The sequence below is a fragment of the Malurus melanocephalus genome, unplaced genomic scaffold (genome assembly GCF_030028575.1).
Source record: "Malurus melanocephalus ecotype Western Australia unplaced genomic scaffold, MMel_1.1 scaffold_150, whole genome shotgun sequence".
Classification (NCBI taxonomy): Eukaryota; Metazoa; Chordata; class Aves; order Passeriformes; family Maluridae; genus Malurus; species Malurus melanocephalus.
Window position 1 is genome coordinate 747,008 of NW_026623382.1, and position 22,321 is coordinate 769,328.

General features: G+C 38.0%; 1 protein-coding gene across 1 annotated transcript in view; it reads right to left on the reverse strand.

Annotated features, from left to right (window-relative positions):
• The window catches only part of LOC130576745 (histone deacetylase 5-like), a 114,617-nt gene extending 93,829 nt beyond the window's left edge, over positions 1–20,788 (reverse strand). Inside the window, exons 1-5 of the mRNA XM_057371627.1 lie at positions 20,661–20,788; positions 8,382–8,437; positions 8,053–8,140; positions 3,640–3,759; positions 3,212–3,309 (exon numbers count right to left, since the gene is read on the reverse strand). Of these exons, the coding sequence (XP_057227610.1) occupies positions 3,212–3,309; positions 3,640–3,759; positions 8,053–8,140; positions 8,382–8,437; positions 20,661–20,717 (419 nt within the window). The 5' untranslated portion in view covers positions 20,718–20,788. The remainder of the gene's footprint in view (positions 1–3,211; positions 3,310–3,639; positions 3,760–8,052; positions 8,141–8,381; positions 8,438–20,660) is intronic.
• Between the last annotated feature and the right edge of the window lie 1,533 nt (positions 20,789–22,321).

The following is a 22,321-nucleotide window of genomic DNA, read 5'->3' on the forward strand; positions in this document are numbered from 1 at the left end:
GAAGAAATAGAAATATTTTCTCAAACAGTCCGGAGGAAGAGTGAGGTGGAATATTATTCAGTGCTAAAAAGATTTACAAAAAAATAGATTTACATAAAATAGATTTATCTAGTAATTTATGCAGTGGAAAATARCTAGTATTCTGCTATCTGCATGCATCAATGTACATGTGTGTAAATGCTTACAATCTCCTACAAATGTATTCTGACCTAAGAAGTGAATACCTGATATCAAATACATTGTCATATATATCACCTAGTTATGAGCTGAACTCTAGAGAGAGGAAAAAATGCCTTGGTCTTTTTTTTCTGTGGACATTATCATTCAGAAGGATCTCTGCTGTGAAATTTGACAGTCAATCAAGCAATAACAAGCTACCTAATGTCAAGGCTGRTGACACTTCAAATACATGCTTGGTGCAATTCTAGGATGAAATTAGGGCTCTGCTGGTGAGAAAGTGAAAACTCTATGCACYCCCTGGGGAGTTTTACATTATTTTAACGCAAATTTCTCAGTTCCTAAGAACTCAAAGGATTAGGMTCTGGAGCCAGCCAGTATGCAGGAAGCCTTGGCTTCTCCCCAAACCGGCTCCACCCATCTGCAAACTTACTCCTACCTTGGTTATGGTGGAGAGGACCTTCACCAGTATCCACTCCTGCCTCCACTAGCAACTGAATACTGCCCAACCTCTCTGTCTTCTGGCAGGTATAAAGAGAAAAATCTCTCMATTTGTCCCTTATTTTTCTCTTAAGATTGAAGATGTTCAAAATTTGCTCCACACTTTWGTTTGKAWCTTCTCTGTAAATCTGTCTATAAAACCATGTAATCTGACATAAGAAAACAAGTAACATTTTTCTATCACTGAAACTCACTTATTTTCTTAAAAACTGACTTGTTGTAGACAGAAATTCCAGARCGACAGCTGATTTGTTGTGAGATCCTGGCAATTCTTCTACTGATTTTCTGGACTGTGAATCWCTCTTGCCTGTCTTCTGTCTCACARTTGYGTTCTGGCCAAAATGAGAACTTAGRCTAYGTCATGTGYGAAATTCTGGATGAYTTCAAKAATAGATTCYGGTTGATGCATAAAGTGTCTCTTTACTAGGAGCTGCAAATTAACCTRCCCTTCAGACCAGACCTACAGAAAACAGCTAACTGGTCTATCCTACATAATTCACAAATTTTTGTATCCACGCTTCAAGGTTCCTTGCTGTTTGCTTCAATGATCCCCACTCAAAACTGTCATACCAGTCACACTAAATCCATGTCATTAAGACCTACAGAGGGCACAAAGACTGTGATCAGGTCAAAAGGGGCTGAGAGTGTAGGCAAACATTTCCTGTTGTCGCTTGGAGAAAAACATTCACATTCATTATAGCATTAATCACAAATTTAAATGGATGCATTTAAAATAGCAACATTAAATTTTGCCCCATCAACAATTTTTCAAAATGAGATTCTAAATTTAAATTTGCATTTATTTGTCTTAAAAAAATACTGTTAAGTGTATGCCTACACACAGCTAGTCAGAGTGAAGTAAGTTACATAAATTTTGTTTTCCTGAATAGTGCTTAGCTTAGGAACAGAGACTGAAATTCCCTCTAATTTTGAAGCAGAGCAATAGGCAGAGCAGCAATACTAGCTGCTCCAAACGATTTACCACTGTGCCTTAAAATAGAACTGTGAAGTATGTATTTCTAAATGCACTATTAAGCCCAGGTATTTGTCATCAAGATAGCAGGGGTACCAATTATGGTTACAGTCTCAGTATGTGAGTCTTCTGTTGAATAAACTGGGACCACCATTCTGTGCGTCATTAGATGGCCACATAACCTATACCATTAGTAGGACAGTTTGGATCCAAACCAAGAATGTTGAGGTGGAAATACCAGATATATTAATATCAGACACCASCACCAGTGATTTGAACTATGCAGTTCCTTAACTTATGTAAAAATCTCACAAAAGTATAGGAAGTATCTTGGAAAGAGCTTGAGGCACTACTAAGTGCAGAAAATGTGGAGCCTGCCACTTACCATTTGTTTTGACTCTTTTCAAATACAGACAAATGAAAATAAAATTAAAACCTTTTCTCCAATAACAGCAGGATATTGTGAACGTGTAAGGCTATTTCTCTGACTAAGACTYAGAATTTGATTTCWGGTGTGTTGTTTATCAGAAACTCTRTATATTAATTCATGGGCTGCATRGAAGTTCTTTRGGAAAAAAACAAAAAACACACAAAATCCCCAACAAACAAAAGTCTCATGGGGTTTTGTAGTGTATTTTTAATAGAATATAGTCAAAAACTGTATAARTTAATTGCAGTACTTCACACTAAATATCTTGAACATTGGTTGTCTTATTGCCTTTCTTGCATGCCATTCTCCACCAAATGAAACCTCTTTTCAAATAAGTAGCATTTGCCCAAACTTGAAAGATGAACCCATCGCCTTCCCTAAACTTCACTAAACCCTTCCACTGGACTGCTCTACAGTGAAAGGAAATGGTGTATGTAAGACAGGACACTGAAACTCTAAAAGATTGTGTTTTAAAGTGTTATCTCCTCTGGTCCCATGAAAATAAGACTAACAGATTATGATGCATCACCTATGAAAAGATAAAACTTCATTGGTCCATGAGCTATTGAGGATATTCATTACAAGTGAGCAAAGAAAAATACAGCATGCAACATTTCCTATCATTCTTAGTGCAGAATTTCAAAATTATTTACTTTTAATTAAGTAACACACTACTGCAATTTGTAGAAAAAAAACTAATGGTCAAATCTGTGAGCATCATGATGAGTATTTTAAGTGAATGAGAAACAGTAGATTTGGACCATRCTTCAAACTGCTTTCTCTCTACAGGCATGTAACTGCAATCAATGTGAATGTGAACAGGAATTTTCTTTTCTGCCTGGTATAAATACTTACATTTAAATTTTTATAGGTAGAGAAGTAAGCAAGCTCCAAGTCATTTTACTGGCATGGCTTAATAATGAAAACACAAGTGATCAATTAAATTAGTAMTTTTTTGGTTGATTCTTCATGGATGATCACAACAATTAAATTAACCATTTTTTTATTTACTGAACTCTCATATAATGGCATACCAGGATTAATTTTCCCCTGGCTTTCAATATTACATTAGCTCTTATTCATGTGCTTCTGTTCTACAAACAGTTTTCAAAACTCTAAATGGTACCAACCTGAATGCTGTGAGATACTCAACATCACCCATAGGAGGATCTAAGCCACCTGTCCAAGCAATATTTATGTTATACCCTTCACCAGGGCCACTTCCAACCTGAAAAATAGAAAAAAAATGCCAAAAGGAGTGAAAAAGAGGAAAAAGGAGGAGTAAAAGAGAGAGGGAATGGGGAGGGGAAAAAAAAATTCACAAATGTGCTTTAGAAACAAACATCAAACAACATGTCAGATCAGCCCAGCCTTGTTTGACAAGGACTGCTCTGGGTTATGCACTTGTTCTCCACTGGTCCCCTGCTCCCAGTGGACAATTTGGTAATCTGGTGTAATTTAAAGAGCCAGAGAAGGACAAGAAAATTAGGGGTAATCAWGCAACGCAATTACCTGAAAGATACAAATAAAAATGGGGCTCTAAAGAAATAAACCTAACCTCATTTGGGGCTCCACTGCCGGGGAAGAAGTTGCCTTCATCATAGCGATGGAGGGAAACATACAGGATGCTGGGGTCAGCATAAAAAGCCTGCTGTGTACCGTTGCCATGGTGAACATCCTAAAGGAGAAAGAAAACAGATGACAAATGTAATAATGTCCAACTCAGTGTAGAGAGCTCAGTTCTGCTTTCTTTTACACCCCCCTCCTCTCTCTCTCTCAGTTTCTCTCCCTCTCCCTTGCCCTCCTTTTGTCTTTCCCTTTCCCCCTCCCTTCACCACCCCATACTTCCTGAACTTTCAGGCAAATTACTCTTTAATGCACTCATTTTTTAAACTGGCTTCTAAAAATCAGGAAACCATAGCGAGCGTGCCCTGGAGACTCCAGATGAGCAGTCATTGAGAAATCCCAGTCCTTTTGTACAATTAGATATTTATACACCGGCTCTTTGTACTCTTTGCCTCAGTGATGGAATCTAGCATCCTGTTTTATGGAGGAATTTTATGACTTATTAACTGCCAACAGTTCATAACCCCTCAGGCTTAATTAACTAGCCTCATTGGCCTCTGAAGAAAGACTAATGTTTAAACTACAAACTAGTATTTTGCAGAAGGATCTATGGTTTACAGAGCTTTTTCACAATTCTTGACAGAACACTAAACATAAGAGTATTCATTGATTTGCCAAGTTCCACTATTGAGGTCAAAGGCTCTGCGACCAGCTGAGTAAATTGGCTTTCTTGAAACATTCAGTTCAGTTCAGTCCCTCAGCAGTTAGATCCACATCAAAAGAGATGCCAGATGCGGAAAGGACTTCATACTTCATTTTTGCAAAATCATGACGGCAACAGTTGAAGACATAGGAATATGATCTCATTAGCTATTAAATCATCTGGCAGATAGGATGGTGCCTTCCATAATCAAGGAGTGACCTTGGCTAGTCTCCATATTTCAAACATTATATAACAACAGTGAATAAAATTCTGTTATTAAATAAATGCTGACAAAGAAATGCTGACAGTATATCTGTATAACCAAGGATGATGATGCAGACTTTTCCTTTTTTTTTAGTTTGTTTTCACAGTTTGCTAATATTCTATGTGGTCAGACACACAAGAATTTTACAAGTGAAAATGGAAAATCCACTTGCCTTTCAGTAAAGTAAAAAAAAAAACAAAAAAAAAAGCAAAAAATGTTTCTTCACTGGCATTTCTAAGAAGCTGAAAAGTTATAGATCTTATTGATTGTCCTCCTTTAAGCCATCCCTTTGAAATTTCTGATTTAGAGAATTAAGGAGGACAAAGTACTGTGAATGGCAACACTGTCACTGTCACCCAGTTTGTAGTTATTTTATAAATATTACGAGGTCTAAATACAATTTAGTGTCTGAACAAAAAAAAGGTTACATTTTCCTCAGAATGCCTAGACTACAGGAAGGCTCAAATGGTACCTCAAGGTGTGCACTGCTGATAGCACAGACCATTGCTTGCCCTTCTTGCCAGCTGGTGCAACCCATGAGTTTCACCCACATTGTTCAGAACCCTCTACATTAATTGAGTCTTACTTGTACTGCATTGTGCTTGACTTGAACCTCCTMTGGGACCTCTGTAGGGTAATATTATAGGATTTTCTTTTCTCTGTTGAAAGTACTTGAAACAAYATGAGGATGGAGTTACAGCCCAACTGTGACTTCAAGCCAATGTTAAATGCAACACATTAGATTTGCAAAGGACAACATGCTGGTTTGAGGGTGTTGGAAATTTCAATGCAGCCAGTGTAGAGCCAGATGGTTCTGACTGGCAAATGAAGGAAAATCTGGCATGAAGACTAATACCAAAATCCCATTCAGTCTTCAGCTGTGACAGAATTAATTAGTTTACTCCAAAACAGATTCAAATCCTCTTAGCATAATGCAAGCATGGGTGATCTTGGAAGGAGGATTTCAAGAACCTGAGAAGTTATGCTGGGCACACAGATAGATCTGCAGGGACACAGTAGGATTTAACTTTGTTATTTTAATTAGTATTTCTTCACCAAATATATTTGGGGCTTTAGACATATTCTTGCTGTRGCAGTTCCCAAAAGAAAACAAAATATTTAAGGGGCATAGAGAGAGCCTTTTCCTTATTATTATTTTTATTATTATTCCAATCTCAAAGCTAACTTTCTTGTCTAAACTTTAATTCCACTAAGAGCTCTGTTTTGAAGAGCAGTAACTTCTCTGATTAGACAAAGGAATGTGTTCTTTAAGACTGCGGATGTTAGCATGGGGGAAATGAGTTCATATTCTGCCCTTAGTAGATCAAATGTATTCAGGGCATATAAGTCAGTTCAAAAAAAAGCATTTATTCAAATGGTGGAATGAGGAAAAAAACTGTCAGATAGGTCTTTTATTTTCTATAGAAATAGATAAAAGGAAGATTGACAATTAATAAGTTAAGAATTTATATATGAAGATGTAAGACCTACGAGGACTACACTTAATTTGAAACTAGAGTAWATTTTGGTGTGTGAGAKTGGACATTACTTTTTAATATTTATATTGTAGTAACATGTATAGCTGCCAACTTGCATGGGGTCTTGCTGTGCTAGTCACTATCAAAAYATAGTCTTAAAAGTTAACTTCAAGTCTAACATCTGTAATTCCATTCTTTCCTTCATATACCCCAAACTCTGCTGGTGGGAATAAAGACATCACTATTAAMTTGCTCATTCATTCAGTTTGGCCTGTGATTTATCCATAGTTTGCATGCATAAGAACTTTTCCATATGAATTTTTGTACRTCATTGCTCTGACCATGGACTGCACTGCAACTGCTCCAGGAACGAAATAATCTGTGTCAGCCATTTATTTGTTCTTTTTCACCAGCTGAGTTATTCTGGCCAATGGGATAGTTGGAGAAAGGCTGAGCATTCCCTACCTACYTTCCTGGGTAAGGGTAGGCATCTTCACAGGTAATCATTTGCACATTTAACCTTGAAAACCTGGAGCTGAATTTCTAAGTGCTTATTGGCTGAGTATGTCAAAAAAAGTGGGGTTTTTTTCCCAACAAGGCAAATGTAACATTTACAGACAAAAAGGCTTAAGAACATTCACACACTTTGGATAGACTTTTCCTATTAAAAAATGAGAATAAACAGACAGTTCATTTTCGGCCAGAATTTACCGCAATAAACTGAAAGATTCAAGTCAGCAAACAGACGTAACATACGGTAGAAGTRAATTTTTCAAAAATAATAGTTTCTGACAGTTTATAATTATGTTTCTGAATGACAGTAGAACAATCTGAGGAATATCTAAAAAGCATTCTAAGAATATTTAATCTACCCATATACTTATTCAACCACTCATTTTTCACTTGCCATTCCTTCTCCCACACTTCCCCTTTCTCTGCTTCTCTTCAACAGTCAGTACKCATGTTTAACTGAACAAAAGTGCTAGATGGTAAGGCCATGACTCCACAATAAGATTTAATTATGAGTGCAGATATGAACAAGATTTAGACTATTAAGCCCTGCACTTCAAAAACCCTTTAACATATTTTGTCTTTAAATCTTTTATCACCTGCAAAAATTAATTAAGTGCAGATGTAACAGGTTAGGTTTTGATGCCARGGTTCATTTCCTGTCTATGCTTTGTCAGACACCCTATTACACCTCGTCATGAACTGTAGGAAAACAAAAATGGTGCTCATAAATCAGCATTCAACTTTCCTTGGGCTGTGCATTGGGCTGATCCTTTAAGTGCAAGGCAGAGCTCCAATTCATTATTCATGAAAATAATATAGCCAACATGCCAAATGTCATCTGCATTTAAATAATCCATTTGTTAACCATATTAAGTATTGTGCAAGAATGCCTTCTATTAAAATACAAGACTAATCCAATGAAGTGGATTTTTAATCACACAGCTTTTCCTTGGGGAACCACCATAACCTGGCACACATGACCAGAAAATTTCTTAGAGGGAATGACCTGTCGATTTGTTTAATAATATCAAAGATACACAAGTCAAATCATTGCTAACTGGGGAAGTGGTTAATTTGGTTACCAAYGCAACAACATTCTTTAAAGAATATCTGACTACTTAAAGTTCCTATTCTATAGGGAAAAGTAAACTTGGGTTCTGTAGGGTTATTTTAACAGTGGAAGTATCAATTCATTTAAGGACCATAAAASTTGCCCTGATCTGTGCCTTCTTCTCATTAAATTGCAGTTAACACCATTGAAGTGAAACATAKATGTTTATAGCTTCAATACTGCCATCCTGGCTTTAATGAGTTCCCAAAATCAGAGGAAATGCACACCTTTATTACTTGTAGGTATTAAAAGCAGGAAAGTCTGACAAATAAATACAAATTCATTATTTTTTATCTAGATGCACTGCGAGTGTGATGCTTGCCAAGAATACATACCAGATCTACAATCAATATCTTGCCTATATTTAGCTTGTCTCTCAAGTATTTGGCAGTAATTGCAATCGAATTAAAAAAGCAGAACCCCCTGTGGAATAGAGAAGAACAGAAATAAGAAGGCAAATCAGTCAGGAAAACAGCTATAAATAATGTTCAGAGCATTTTAAAAATGCTATATGATCTCTGAGGCCATAAATCTGCTTCTGGGAGTACCTAGAAAGCCTTTTCAGTCATCTGCTAACAATTACAGTTCTTCAGAGACATGCACAATGCAGGTGATTGCTGGTAACCTTAGTGCTCCAAGATGGGCAATATTCCCTGGTACTTACATGGCTGTTGATTCTTCAGCATGATGGCCTGGGGGCCTTACAACAGCAAAGCCATTCTGTAAGAACAAGATAGGTTTTCAATTATCAGCTTAAAAAAATACTAGACTCAGTGCAAAACAGAGCAACGGGCAGATGGGATTGAAATCTATTAGAGGCTCTTGAGCACTTTTTCTATCCAATCACCCTTTCATATTACTGCCAGAAATAATACAGTTGAGAACAGTGGCATACAAACTTATCTAAATACACACATGCACATACATACTTACACACGTAACATGATCTAAAGAGGAGGAAAAAGGCAGGATGAGAAAGCCCTGTTACCAATTCTGCTGTTTAGAATTCACATTTAAAAAGAAGRTAATCTAAAATCACGTAATCTTAATTTGCTCCATCTTGAGATGCTTCAAAACAAAAGTAGCTTGAGTTATATATTTTACCATTATTGAACTTTCCTCTGTATGGACTAAATGATAAATTCAGACACACACACACACACACACACACACACATGATTTCTAACAGTAGAAAAAGGATGACAATGAATATCCCATATTTCTGCAAACCATAAATTACACTTGGGAACCTGCCATGTTTGCAAGTTAATAGATTCCCTGAAGTCAATTTCTAACACACTTTCTGGAACTGTATATAAATGTCATAAAGTACTGCACTAGGATCAGTGATGACCAAGGAAATTTTTGCCTCTGGAGTCACTGAGGATAAAAGAAAAATGGAATTTCCATCCTTCCAGTGTAGGTATGTTAAAGGGAAAATGTAGAAATGCTGGCAAGGTAGCTCTACTCAGAAAGTTAGATTATATCATAAAGAAGCTGGGTCTCATAAGGTTGTGTATCATATAAAATTTCTCTTACAACTGTTAGGATTCAGAAGAAACACGACTGCTTCATTATATTTGCTCTTTATTTCAACTACCCAAGACGGTCCTTCTATTCTGCTATATATTTGCCATCAAATGAATGACAATTACCACATGCATAAAAATAAGAAATTGTAATCTGCACATGAGATATTGGCCCAATTTGTATTTTCACACAGCTTCACAAAAACACTTGGTGTGTATGTATAGCTGCAAGACCAATCAAAGCACTGTATTTTCAAAAAGGAAGGGACAGGAAGAAAAAGGTTGGGATATTTCTGTATTTTAATAATCAGTATTGAAGTATTCTAGTTTGATATACTAAAACTTGATAAATGTAAATGTTTCAGCCTTCTCTTACCTGAAAAAAACATAAAAATCATTAAACTTTCACTCACATAGCTATAAATACAGAGGAACAATATGGCAGTTACATTGGTTCCTGTGAAATCTGTTTATTTACAATCATATGAATGTGTGTTTTGTGTGTACCTGTGAAACTGTCTACCTATGTTGCTTAACTGGCATTAATTTATAAACAAATACTACCAGATTGTCTTATTTAATTTGCTGCTAGGTGTAATCCAGGCAGACAGCTGCAAAGTTTTGTGGAGCAAAAGTTCGATCAGATTTCAGTAAACTTAAATTACAATACAAAGGGAAAGCATCTGTAACAGAGGTTCTTCTGGCCACCATTTAAAGAATCTGAGGGATTTGACATCATGACTTGCATTGTGTCCACATTAAAAAAACAAACCCAAACAAACAAAATACAACAACCCAACAATTAAAGGGACAAAATTTATATACGTTTGTATTCAGGCAGGCATTCCTAGAGATGGGATATAAATTGTCTATAAATCAAGCACACAAGGAAAAAAAATATATTGTGGACTGCACTAATTTGCAGAACTAAATCAGCTTCAGACTCTCAGCTAAAACTGTATTCACTATCCTTCCAAGGGTTTCTCAACATTTCCTTCTCACACCAAAATATTACTTGGAGAAGAATTTGGCAAAGAACTATTTTGTAGCATTTATGAAAAATCAAAGTATATTTATGCTCATGAATTTCTGCAAAGTTASTAGAGAAAGAGCATGATACTACCTGTATTTTGTTCTCTTGATATTTTTAAGAATGTGGACAAAGACCATGAAAGGCTTACAGCTGCCCCTACTCAGCTAACAGCTCATTAGCATCTTACTTTATCAGTATTCCCCAAAGATCAATATAATTAAGATGATTATCTCTGGGAGGATTTCACAGGGCAATAGAGAGACAGAAAAAATCAGCACTTCTGTTTCTGACAATATGACAGTTACAGTATATGCTTCTCTTCTGTCCCCTTACTYTGACGAGACTCTTTGGAAGCTCTGTTTTATTCCATCTAGGTAATTTCTGAAATCAGAGTTTATTACTGTTCTCCAACTGCATGCAGGATATTCACAACAGTATCATGATTGCTTTTTATGTGTTTTTATATCACAAAAAGTTCAGTATTTATTCACATGGGAAATTTTATTTTTTAAAAATACAGTGCATATTTTACTTTGATGACAAAATAAACAGTTGAATTATATATACTGAATACTGAAAACTAGTTACCATACAGAATAATCAGTAACTTTTGTGCAACTGATGAAATACTTAATTTCTCCTACTTTTGAACTTTGCACAAACACAGCACACATTACAACAATGGAACACTGTTTTTTGTTTTTTGTTTTTTTTTATTTAGGCAATTTTAAATACCAGACAGTGAGCCCAGTAGACAGTAGAACAGTAGACAGAATTGCAAAAATCTGCTTCAAAGATAGAAAGACTAACACAGAGAAATATGATGAAAATGAAGCCAACACACATAAAATCAGTGTTTTTGTACAGAACCTTATTTATACTAGGATACAAACACCTTTATAAGTAGACAGATCATTAAACTGACTGACAGACCTGAACATCAGAAAAATTATTCACGTCTGTGACATTATGTGATCACCTTTGTTTAAATTTGAGGATAAAGAGTAAAACCTGAATAGAGATATTCTAAAATCTGTGCATATTTGAACAACAAAGAAAGAGAAGTCTGCCCAGGCTCAGTTTACAGAGGATTGACAGCAGATAAACCTGCTGAGTTGGACCTTTAATGAAAACTAAGAAAAATGTTAGYCTTTTCCCACAGTAAGCTAAGTATTCTCTTCTTTCATGTCTCTAAATAGATAGTTTGATGCTTGATTTCCAAAGAACAAAGGTGTACATCCTACTGCAGTGGTTTTGTCTTTGGTGGTCGGGTTGAATCCTTTCTATAGTGTGCTGGGTTACAATGTTGGGCTGCATCATGCTTGGATATCTCCTGTGCCTCTCCATGAACCTTTCCAAGACAACTACTCAAGACCATACCATAAAATGGGTGGAAAATCCAGGGCTTGGAACCGACCATCGCAGAGCTCCACTGGTGTTTCTAATACATTACCTCTACACAGCAGGTAAAACTAGATGTACACATTTTTTCTCTGGGGCAATAAGTCGTCATTGTGGCAAGGTGAATGAGGTGTGTCATGTGAATGACTTCTATTCACGTGACAGTGAGGAGCTTGCTCTGCCTAGGTTCCAAGTGACCTAAGAGTGACCTGGCCAGTCAGGCACTCCAGGCATGGTGAGAAGCCTCAATGAGAAGCAGTGCATACTAGTTTGAGCCTGGTATTACCCTAGTAAAGTCATCTGGCTTTTTGTTGACTTCAAGAAAAGCCAGTGCCATCCAAAAATAGCAATAAACCACGGTAGGCACTCCAAGAGCACTTCTCAAAGCAGTAGATGACTCAGGTTCAACTCCTTCTTGAACATGGGGGTGATTTTGCAAATTAGCTTCCCACACCGCTTAGTGTGTTTAGATTATGTGGTCCATCAAATACATATTGAGACACATCTTTTCAGTCTATGTTTTCTAACAATAGGTCTAGAGTAATGCTCTTCCTCAGCTTTTATTCAAACATAAAATTTTTTAATTATTATTAGAAATTGAAGGTGTTCTTGTATTTTAAGCTATAAACCCCTGTATAAATGAGCAATGCCATCTTGCCAACTWTTCAAGAGTCAATGGGCACTGAAAGAGCAGAGGCTTCACGAATATATGAAAATACCCTTTTACTGTGTGGGTGACTGAGCAATAGAACAGGTTGCCCAGAGAGGTTGTAGAGTCTCCATTCCTGGACACAGAAAAAAGCCATCTGGATATAGTCCTAGACAATTAGCTCTRGGCAGCTTTGTTTGAGGAAGGGAGGTGGATACAATGACCTCCTGAGGCCACTTCCAACCTCACCTATTGCGTGTATTTTAGATGGAGACTGGGTAAGTAACTGGGGGTCTGAATTCCACACTTGAAGCTCAATTTCTTCCTAAGGTTAGATGTTAGAARTTTTYWATTTCTRCTTATSTAAATCCCTTAACYWATYTAGCAATTAACTCTTTWAAATTAACAGTGCTTAAATAATGCWTTCTTGGACATGCACTTAATGGAACAGTTCTATTTTTGCTTCAATGTGCACACRTTTCAGAATGAGAATTATACAGAAATGTATAGCACATCATTATATACAAATGTATATAAATGTATCCGTTTACCCATTTGTCCTGTTAGAATTTATAATCCTTGAATTAGATAGATAGATATAGACAGATAGATAGATAGATAGATAGATAGATAGATAGATAGATAGACAGACAGATGACCTTATAAATTGTATAAAAATCTAATTTCTTTATATTAAAAAAGCAGTCCATACAGTGCATGCAGTGTATCTGGCAGGTCTAAGTTCTAAAAGTAGCCCTAGTGCCATCTTTAACTCTTCCATCTCTGGTGTAGTCAACTCCTACAATAACAAACATCAGGGCTGCTTTAAGTCTTGCCTGCCTACAAGAATCTCCTTATGACTGGCACAAAGAAGAAGATCATCATATTCTCACCAGGGCCACTTACACTGCAATACAATCCCAAGCTATGCCATCCATCAGGGAGAGTAAGYATGAGAATGAGTAGTGCAAGGCCGAGGCAATCCTTGGGCACCTGTTTAGGACAATTTTACAAGCTACTCATACAGCCAGAGCAGGAGCCAGGATTTGGTCCTGGGGGTCTACGAATGCAGTGAACAAGAACCTGTGATTTAACAGAGCAGTATAGGCAGCATGTAGATTTGCCAAGAAAACAGTAATGGATGTGAGGGAATAGCATTTTGTCTTGCAGAGGAAGCTAGCAGAGGCCAAGTGCACAGAAATGGACATGAAACATTTAACTCTGATGGAAACAGAGAGTTCCCTGTCTGTTTTCCTGAAGGTCTAGAAAGGGTGTCAGAAAACACACACGAAAGTTGTCGCTTGCAGATTAACTTATATACAACCATGGTAGTCTGTTTAGCCACAACTAGTGCTAACTACATTGGGAAAGAAAGAAGACAAAATTGAGTTTTAAGCCCAGAGTGGTCATGGAGATAAGCTATGTACCACAAATATCATTAAAGCTGCCTGATTATATGRAATAGTAACAGTCATGTAGCTATAAATGTAACCATAATTGCTGGGATAGAGTATCTAAGAGATGGTTTAATATGAAATTTAGCAATTTTTTTTAAACTCAAAGCAAAGAATGCCTATTACTACCTAAAAGACTTCATTGGTAACTTTGATTGACAGCTTGTATCAATMATATCTTTAACAGTAGTAAAATAAGTATTCGTTTGTTACTATTTCTTACACACATGCATTGTTCAAAATGTCGTGGCTGGGTGTGGAAAAAATGCTTCTTTTCATGGCCATCACACATCACCTGGAATTTTTTTTTCAGGCAGAGGGAGATTTTTATAGGGTGGAGGGTGAGAAGGCAGAAACCAGGGAAGGGTAGRACTTGCAGGAGAAATACTGTCCAGGAGTCATCGGAGCACAAATCACATTCGAGGAAAGGAGATTTTTGTAAGCAACCAGAGGAGCTATGTGGGGTTTTTGTGTTGTTCAGGCAGCCATGGAAATATGCTGGCCTGAAGCTTTACCAGGGAAGGACACTGTGGGACTAGGGAGACATTTGGTTTCAGCTTTTTTTGCCTATTTTGTCTTTAGAATAATAATTCATTTTAGGTTTTTGTTCCAAGAAAGCATAGCAATAGAGCTGTGAAATATTGSTGAAATATTTTTATTCAGAATACTTTCAAGACTAGAAAACTAAGAACGTTGGGGGAAGAGGAGGTTGATTAAGCTAATTCTGTTTATTCACTAGATTAGTACTACTTACCACATGATGATTCTTCCATAGTCCTTTGTGACAAAGGCCTCGAGAACAGTAAAAACTAAGGTGATTTGGAATGACTTTCAAGTTCAGTATAAGTCCTCTATGTATTATATACCAGAGTAACAACAACCAAACTCAGGAGGTTCACTTTGGTATTGATTCAAATTGACATAYCAGAAAGAACCATCCCAGGAACGTATCAGATTCTGGTTCAGGGGAAACTCGCTTCAATTGCTTTCATTCTGTTAAATGACCCTTAACTACCAACAGGGCAACTTCACATGTGTGTGTTAGTGCATGTGTGCGTGTGTGCACACACATATTATAAGATAGAAATAGGGCTTATGCTTCACTTGATTCAGCTGAAGTGGATATTCAAGTCAGCCTCAGACCATGCTTTTAAGTTATCTGCCCTTTTTTTTTTTAGTGTTCTTCTGAAGAAAAATGCTTCTTAATGAAGTCAAACTTTTTTTTTCCTTTTTTTTCTTTTTTTTTTTTTTTTGCAGGGATAATCATACAAATCCTACCAGCTCTTGATAGTTTTTTGTGTTGGTCTCTTCTGTTTCAAGTTTGCCACATTAAAAATATATGGCACTATGGGTTTCAATCACAGAAAAGAGTGCTACTGTCACTAAGATTCACATATTTGAAGGATGTGAAAAGTAAACTAGATGGTAATCCTTATAGGTTCTGTACTTAAAATAATTAATCCTAGCTTATAATAGTACTGAAGGGKTCATCTGAGGCTGAAGAAAAATGTTTCAGCAATGTTCCTTTGTATTTTTAGTAGTTCCATGGTCTGCTCTGGCAGTGAGTTATCCATGATGATGGAAGTSATGTCCCATTGGGAGAATGACTATCATCTCCCATTTGGGAACCTCTCCCAAAAAAGAGGTTCTTATTAGGTATGCCCTTTTAAAATTTTATTTTTCACCTGCACAATTTTTATTTCTGCCAGTCAATTTAAAGATATTGAGGAACAGCCATAGAAATGTTAACAATTTATATGTTAACATATACACATATACATGTTTTATATATGTATACATGTATATGTGTGTATATATATATATATATATATATATAACAATTTGTCAGCAGAAAATAAAATCAAGGTACATTTGATGTTCACAAAAAAACACACAATGAAACAACTCTTACAAGAATAAATAACATTTTGGAGGACATTACTCAACAAAGTATAATTATTGAAAAATTATCATACTAACTTAATTCCAGCTTTTTAAATGTAGTTTTAACYATTTCATGAACACCTGATATATGGCAGCAAAACAGGTGGCAGCATCAGCATGAATAATTTGGTTAACAAAATGAAAATTATCAGCAAYCAAAACTCTTTCAGGAAAAATAAAAACAATTTGGCAAGCTAAGTTCCAAAGATAAGATTCTTTGCAAGTTCTAACAGTTACAAGTGAAATCTGAAACTCAAAAGACCACAGATGCAGAAACTCTCCTTATTTTCCTCCAAKACTTAACTAATGCAGGGTTTGTACGACCTCTGTACTTGTCCAGTTGGGCAGCAGGAGGGATGAATAGGACAGATGTAGAAGCAAGGGAAGAGTCTCCTAAAGCCTGTGAGTGAAATAGTGCAACAGCAGGGAGGGGAGGTGAACTGAGCTGAGCATCAGAATCAGTGGAAGGGAAGCAGCTGGGCCAGGCTGGGAAATGAATGAAAGSGGAGGGCAGGAYAGCACCTCCCAGTGCCACATCCAGWGGCAATGAAAGAGAGGAGWARGAGCCTTAGGAGACACTTCCAGAAAAGAAACGCTCTCTCTGCATGCTTTGGGCCCTCATTCTATAGGTGTGGCCATTACGTAGATGCTAAAGGCGATAATTTTCAAGTTCCTGAGCTACAACACACGCAAGAAATCATAYGCAAGGTGCTACATCTACTTCTTCCCAAAGCGCCAAGGAATACATCACAAAACTTCTCTTATCTGATTAAATTATTTGTTGGATAGAGCTAATGACTGTGGTGGAATTCTATTCACCCAGATCCACACACTCCCCTCTTCTAAAAATCTGTAGTCAGGCAGTGGACTATTAGAAGCTKTCTACATAAATCTGTTAGGGAAATGAGCAATGACCAAACATAGATACATAAAACCAGACAGACAGGAGAGGTGTGGCACCAATTCTGCATAACATAAATACCTCATTGTGCATGAGAAGCTTTCAGAATTATAAAGAACTCAAAAAAAGTAACCCTCATGCAGTAATTAGRCTCATCTCCGCTTGTAATATTGCCAAGATGACATTCACCAGACATGTAAATAAATTAATGAAAAAAGGAAAAGCATAACATTTGGCTCAGTATAACATCACATTTATAGGAGTACACATTTCATAGGTGTGATTTTTTATTCTCTGTTAAATATTACCTCAACAGTGTATCAAATGGATAATAACGACTGYTCATTATATTATTAAGCAGCCCCACACAATGCTTAATTGTAACAGTTGCACATTATTAAATAAAAAAAGATTAGGACTCCGAAGAGAAGAGACAATTTTTCTTGATTCAAAAAGAAAAAAAACAATCCCCCCCAAAAAAACCCACCCATCAAAAAAAAACCCCACAAAACTCCCCTCCCAAACCCACCACTGTTAATTGCGGCTATTGTTTCAAATCCCTAGTATTGTCATATTGATGCTTTTCCCAGTGATCAAGGAGATCAAAGAAATCTGATGTCTCACAAGGGGTTTGAACTGCAGCAAAGAGAATTCCTCTTAATTCCCGGTCAGTTTTTGAACACTGTCCAAATCAGATGAACAACATGTTGGTGTTCTCAATGAGACTTGTGTGCAATGGGACTGATAGTCTCAGGAAATTCAGAATAAAGTAAAGACTTTTTTTTGCCTTGTATATGAGTTTGACTCATGCTCAACTCTGTAATGAATCTCCCAGTTGTTCTGCAGACTTTCATTGTTTATTTTGCAGTCTCAACTCTTTTCTTAGCAATATGGACCTATAGCTCCARCCCATTACTATCACCTTGTGAAATAGCAAGCGATATCAGTAGAGACCATGGAATAAGCACTGAAATTGAAATCTCTTGTCCTTCCTGAAATKAACTTTATATGTCAGATCCCAGTCAACACAGGGCTCTTGCGGTTTGTTTCCGCATTCTAGCCAGGTACAATTAAAAAAAAAAAAAAAAATAAGGTTTCAATTGATTGAATGCATGTCTATAAAATAAACTGTTATATTCAATTTATCTTAGGAAAACCATGTTACACTTTTTTGAACATACATATTCATTCACCAAGTTCTAAGAAATTTTTGGGTTGCCTATAATCTAACTACACTTATAAATTTGATAATCCTCATGTCAGAAAAATACTTGTTAAAATGTTAAATTAGTTACTTCAGCGTCTCATTTCTGAGGCTTTTTGTCTCATGATTTTGTCTACATGAGGCAGTTCTATTCAGAGATCATCCTAATGTCACCATGGCTGTTTCAGAAAAAGGCATCTATGATCCTCCAGTGCAGTGGGTAGATATTCCACTGCCTACTCTGCTCCAATCTGGAGCACTGCTCTGTGGTTATTCATTTCTGTGTATTGTGTGTCTGCCCCCATGAACTTCAGGACATGCAGAGAACTGTGGGATTTCAGACAAACCAGTATGCCCTGTCTCATAACTTATTTTTTTTTCTTAAGACGACTCCAAACTGACAGTACACCATCTGATGGCAGAGAACTAACATGGTATGCTTCTCTACCACTCTCATCTTGCTGTTAACATGTTGCAGAGCTGTTATAGCTCGCATACAATTCTTGGAAGMCACCTTTTTTGTCATCCAAATATTGAGGCTGTAGCAGATCATTCCAGATTCCCAACAGATTTAATCCTCCCACTCAATGCTCACAGTACAGGCCCCAAATGGTTGCTTCACACGCATATTTGCTCCGTGAATGCTCATGAAAGTGGTCAACTTCCTCTTCTTYCCTCAGATCTTCACAAGAATGCTGAAAAAGTGGTATTTTCCCTAACRGAAACAGCTGATCATCTTATTTTTCTGCAGATAAAAGTGGCAGCAAGATGGAAAAGGAACATGTAAGGACTAAAACATACAGACCTATGGGTCTAAAATCTTATGGAGATTGTAAAAAACTCCAGAAAACACTCCAAAAATCCCCCTTATTTAAAATATGAGAGTATTGAATAGAGCCGCTTGCTAGCAAGTCTTGGGTTTGAATGGATAGTGACAAAACAAACATAGGAAGACTCTGACAAAATAGCTAATGTCAGGACTGTTGCATTTACAGCATTTCTGCTAACATGCTTTTCTATTGACAGACAGGGATTAATAACCTTTCCATAACATAAAATTAAAAATACCCCATGCAGATTGATAGTTTCATACAGATGCCATAGTGGCATGTAAGTCATATGGCTTCATGCTGGAGTCTAGGACCAGGTGAGATAAATACCCATCAGGAAGGGCAGGAATATTCACAATTTTCTTTCACAGCAAACCATTTCAGTTTCTTTTTTTTTCTGATGATTTTGTCTAAACCAGCTATTGGGCRTATCTATTGAACAATTGCCTTTCCTATGCCTCAATTCCAAGTTGTGTGAGACAGGTTCAATTCTCTGCATTGTAGAAAAATATTCTATTTAGGACCAAGAAAAATGTTACACCAAATTAAAAACTAGTTCTAAATATAAAATATATAGTACTTAATATAAACCATTTGTTTACAGACTGTTGCAACACCAGTAGCAAGAGAAGTCTCASAATGGCTGATTTTTTCAGCTATCACACAGAGATAAGCAAGAGCATTCACACTTCGAGAGACACACCACAAATGTTCAATGGCAAGTGGTAAAGATTCTGCAGCAGACCCCACTCATGCCAAGTGCATASAGGATGTATCTCATTATTTTTATCAAAATTTGCTTTTAAATTGCCTTAGAGACTGGCATGTGTCCTACAGCTGCYAAAGATAAAAACTAGATTAAAAATSCTTCACTTTCATTAGTYCTGTGTCCAGTGAGTTACCCTACTTGTGCCAAAAAAATCTTAAAGGGGATGAAGGACCCATCAGAGAGGATATCCCATATTTTGTGCCCTGTCCTTGATCTGAGCTTTCAAAATTTGTACATTTTGCATGGTACCTGGCTAATGATTTCAGTTTCTGAACATAAAAGTTTAGTAACTGCATTTTGTTAGACCTATAGTAATGCATTTCACTTGACTATACTCTCATTTATACACTGATATATTCTATACCTAGCTACATATATACAGAAATGTATGTACCCTTCCCAAATATGTAGCTAACCTATTTTGATTGAAATTAGACAGACATACAGGAAGAATATTCTCAGTTCAAACAGAATTTTGAATTTTAAAAATCATCATGCGGTGTTAATTTGAAAATATTTATTTCCATCTTGATTCTGGAAACAGGAGTGAATCCATTAGTACGTGGACTAGAAAGTGAATAAACAGTTTCATTAAGGAGACATGTTAGCTCCAACAATGTTTATTGGGGCAAGCCTGTACTCCGGCTGCATATGGTATACCTTTAAATAGGGCCGTTAAAATACCAAATAAAATGTCAAAGTCTGTCAGGTCTGGAGCTTTTATAAATTGTTTAGACTGGGGATAATTTGGGTTTTGTACTTCATGCTTGGCAGAGCGATAGGAGCGGGCAGGGGCCCGGGAGAAGCGGGGGCACAGGACAGGCAGCCTGGCAGCCGGGCACCGCCGGGCATCGCCCGCCTCGCCCCTTCCCCGCCGGCTGCCTCCCCTCTCCCTGGGTGGTATCCTGAGGTTACGCACGTGACTAAACAACCACATTGAAAAAAGAAAAAAAATTAAAAAAAAATATTAAAGCTTGACTTCAAAGGCAGCGCCGCAGCCGCTGGCCAGCGATGTGCACTGATTTCACCTCGGGCTGCAGCACCTCCGCGTTGGAAGCAGCCACCGCTGCCGCGGCTCACGGACTGCCACACCTTGGCGSCCGCCCTGCCGGCTCTCGCCCCGCCGCCCCGGCCGGAGCCGGCGCTGGAACTGGAACAACGCCGCCCTTGAGCCCCCCGCGCTCCCGGCCCGCCCGGCGCTCCCACCCACGGCGCGGCCCGGACCTCACCTTCAGCTCCCGGGAGGCCACTCGGGCCGCCAGCTCGATGACACAGCCCACCGCCATGCGTGCCGCCCCGGCCGAGTGCAGCTCGTTCCAAACGGTGTCACTGTCCACCTGAGCAAACAGCCGGCCCCGGGAGGAAGGCAGCGGAGAGGAGAGAGGGAGAGGGAGAGCATGAGAGAAAACAAACCCGTGAGGGAGGGCTGGCAGCGTGACAGCCCGTGTACAATAACATCAGTCTTCCGTGCCGGCCAGCTGAAAGGCCTTCTGGACATGGCTTTGCTTATGCTTTTTCTCCGCACGGGCTTCTCCAATGGAAACACATTCCTGTCATGCCTCGCTGCCATTCCCTGTTTAGATTTCTCATTACAAACAGTGTAATCGGCCGGGCTGGGCCTGTTCGCCAGACGCTCCTCACGCCGGCTGGCGAGGGGACGGGGACCTGGCAGCGCCGGGACCATTGGGAATAACCATCGGGAATGACCATTGAGAATGGCCATCGGGAATGGCCACCGGGAACGGCCATCGGGAATGGCCACCGGGAACGGCCACCGGGAATGGCTATCGAGAATGGTCATCTGGAATGGCTATCGGGAAAGGCCACCGGGAATGGCCACTGGGAATGGCCATCGGGAACGGCCACCGCTGCCCAGCAGCGCCGCGGGCAGCCCGGTGCCACCACAGCTCATCAGTGGCACAGCCCAGTGTCCCTTCTTTAAGAACAAAAAAGAGCGGTAAACACTCGTTTTTTCCTTCCCAGGCAGGAGTTGTTTATAAGTGACTGAAATTGAACAGATTAATTGTTTTTTGAGTAATTTCGGCAGCCACTCTTGCCATAGACTGAAAACAGAATTAAATAAAGCGAGACCCTTGCTGTATCTCCAGTTTTTATGAACTAGTAAGTTTTGTCTGGAAGGCTTTATTTTGTAACAGATGAATGAAGGTTTTTAAAGCAGGGAAAGTTATCTTCTGCACCTTGTAAATGAGCAAGTGTGACATGTGAAACATTACTTTATAAAGAATATTCTATAAAGGTGGCTGTGCAGCCCTGCTCTACAGCTTCCATCGGGGTGCTAAAATTTTACTTGTGAAATCTATTTTTAATAACTATTTATTTGAAGAAACATATCAAAACATGTAGGTAAAATGTCATATATCCCTATATATAGTATGTAAAGCAGACATGATGGTGTTAAATAGTCTGAAAAAGTTATCCAAAGAGACAGCCAGACTTCCTCGATGTTCCATGGGAAGTGCATTTAATGGTATCATACCGTACAAATTTATCATGAAAAGAAAAACGTTTAGAAATAGACAAAATACTGTGGATGCTTTTTGGACGACTTCCAAGCACATTGAGACATGTTTTCAGTTTGAACCAGAAGCTTCTGTTCTTAATTCCTTAAAAAAAAAANAAAGAAATCAAGTAATTGAAAATGGATGCAACTGCTACTCGACTCTGGAAGTTCTGAGGAATTTCTCTGATTAGTCATTTGAAACAGAAAGAAGCTTGATCTAAGCTTGATCTTCTCTACACCTGTCAAATGTCTTCGCCATTACTGTTACTATAATATTATATTTCAAGCTACTAAAATGATCTTATTTTTCAGTGTCCTGGACCTGATTTTCCTATCATTTAGATCAGTTTTGTGTGCATGCAGCAGAAC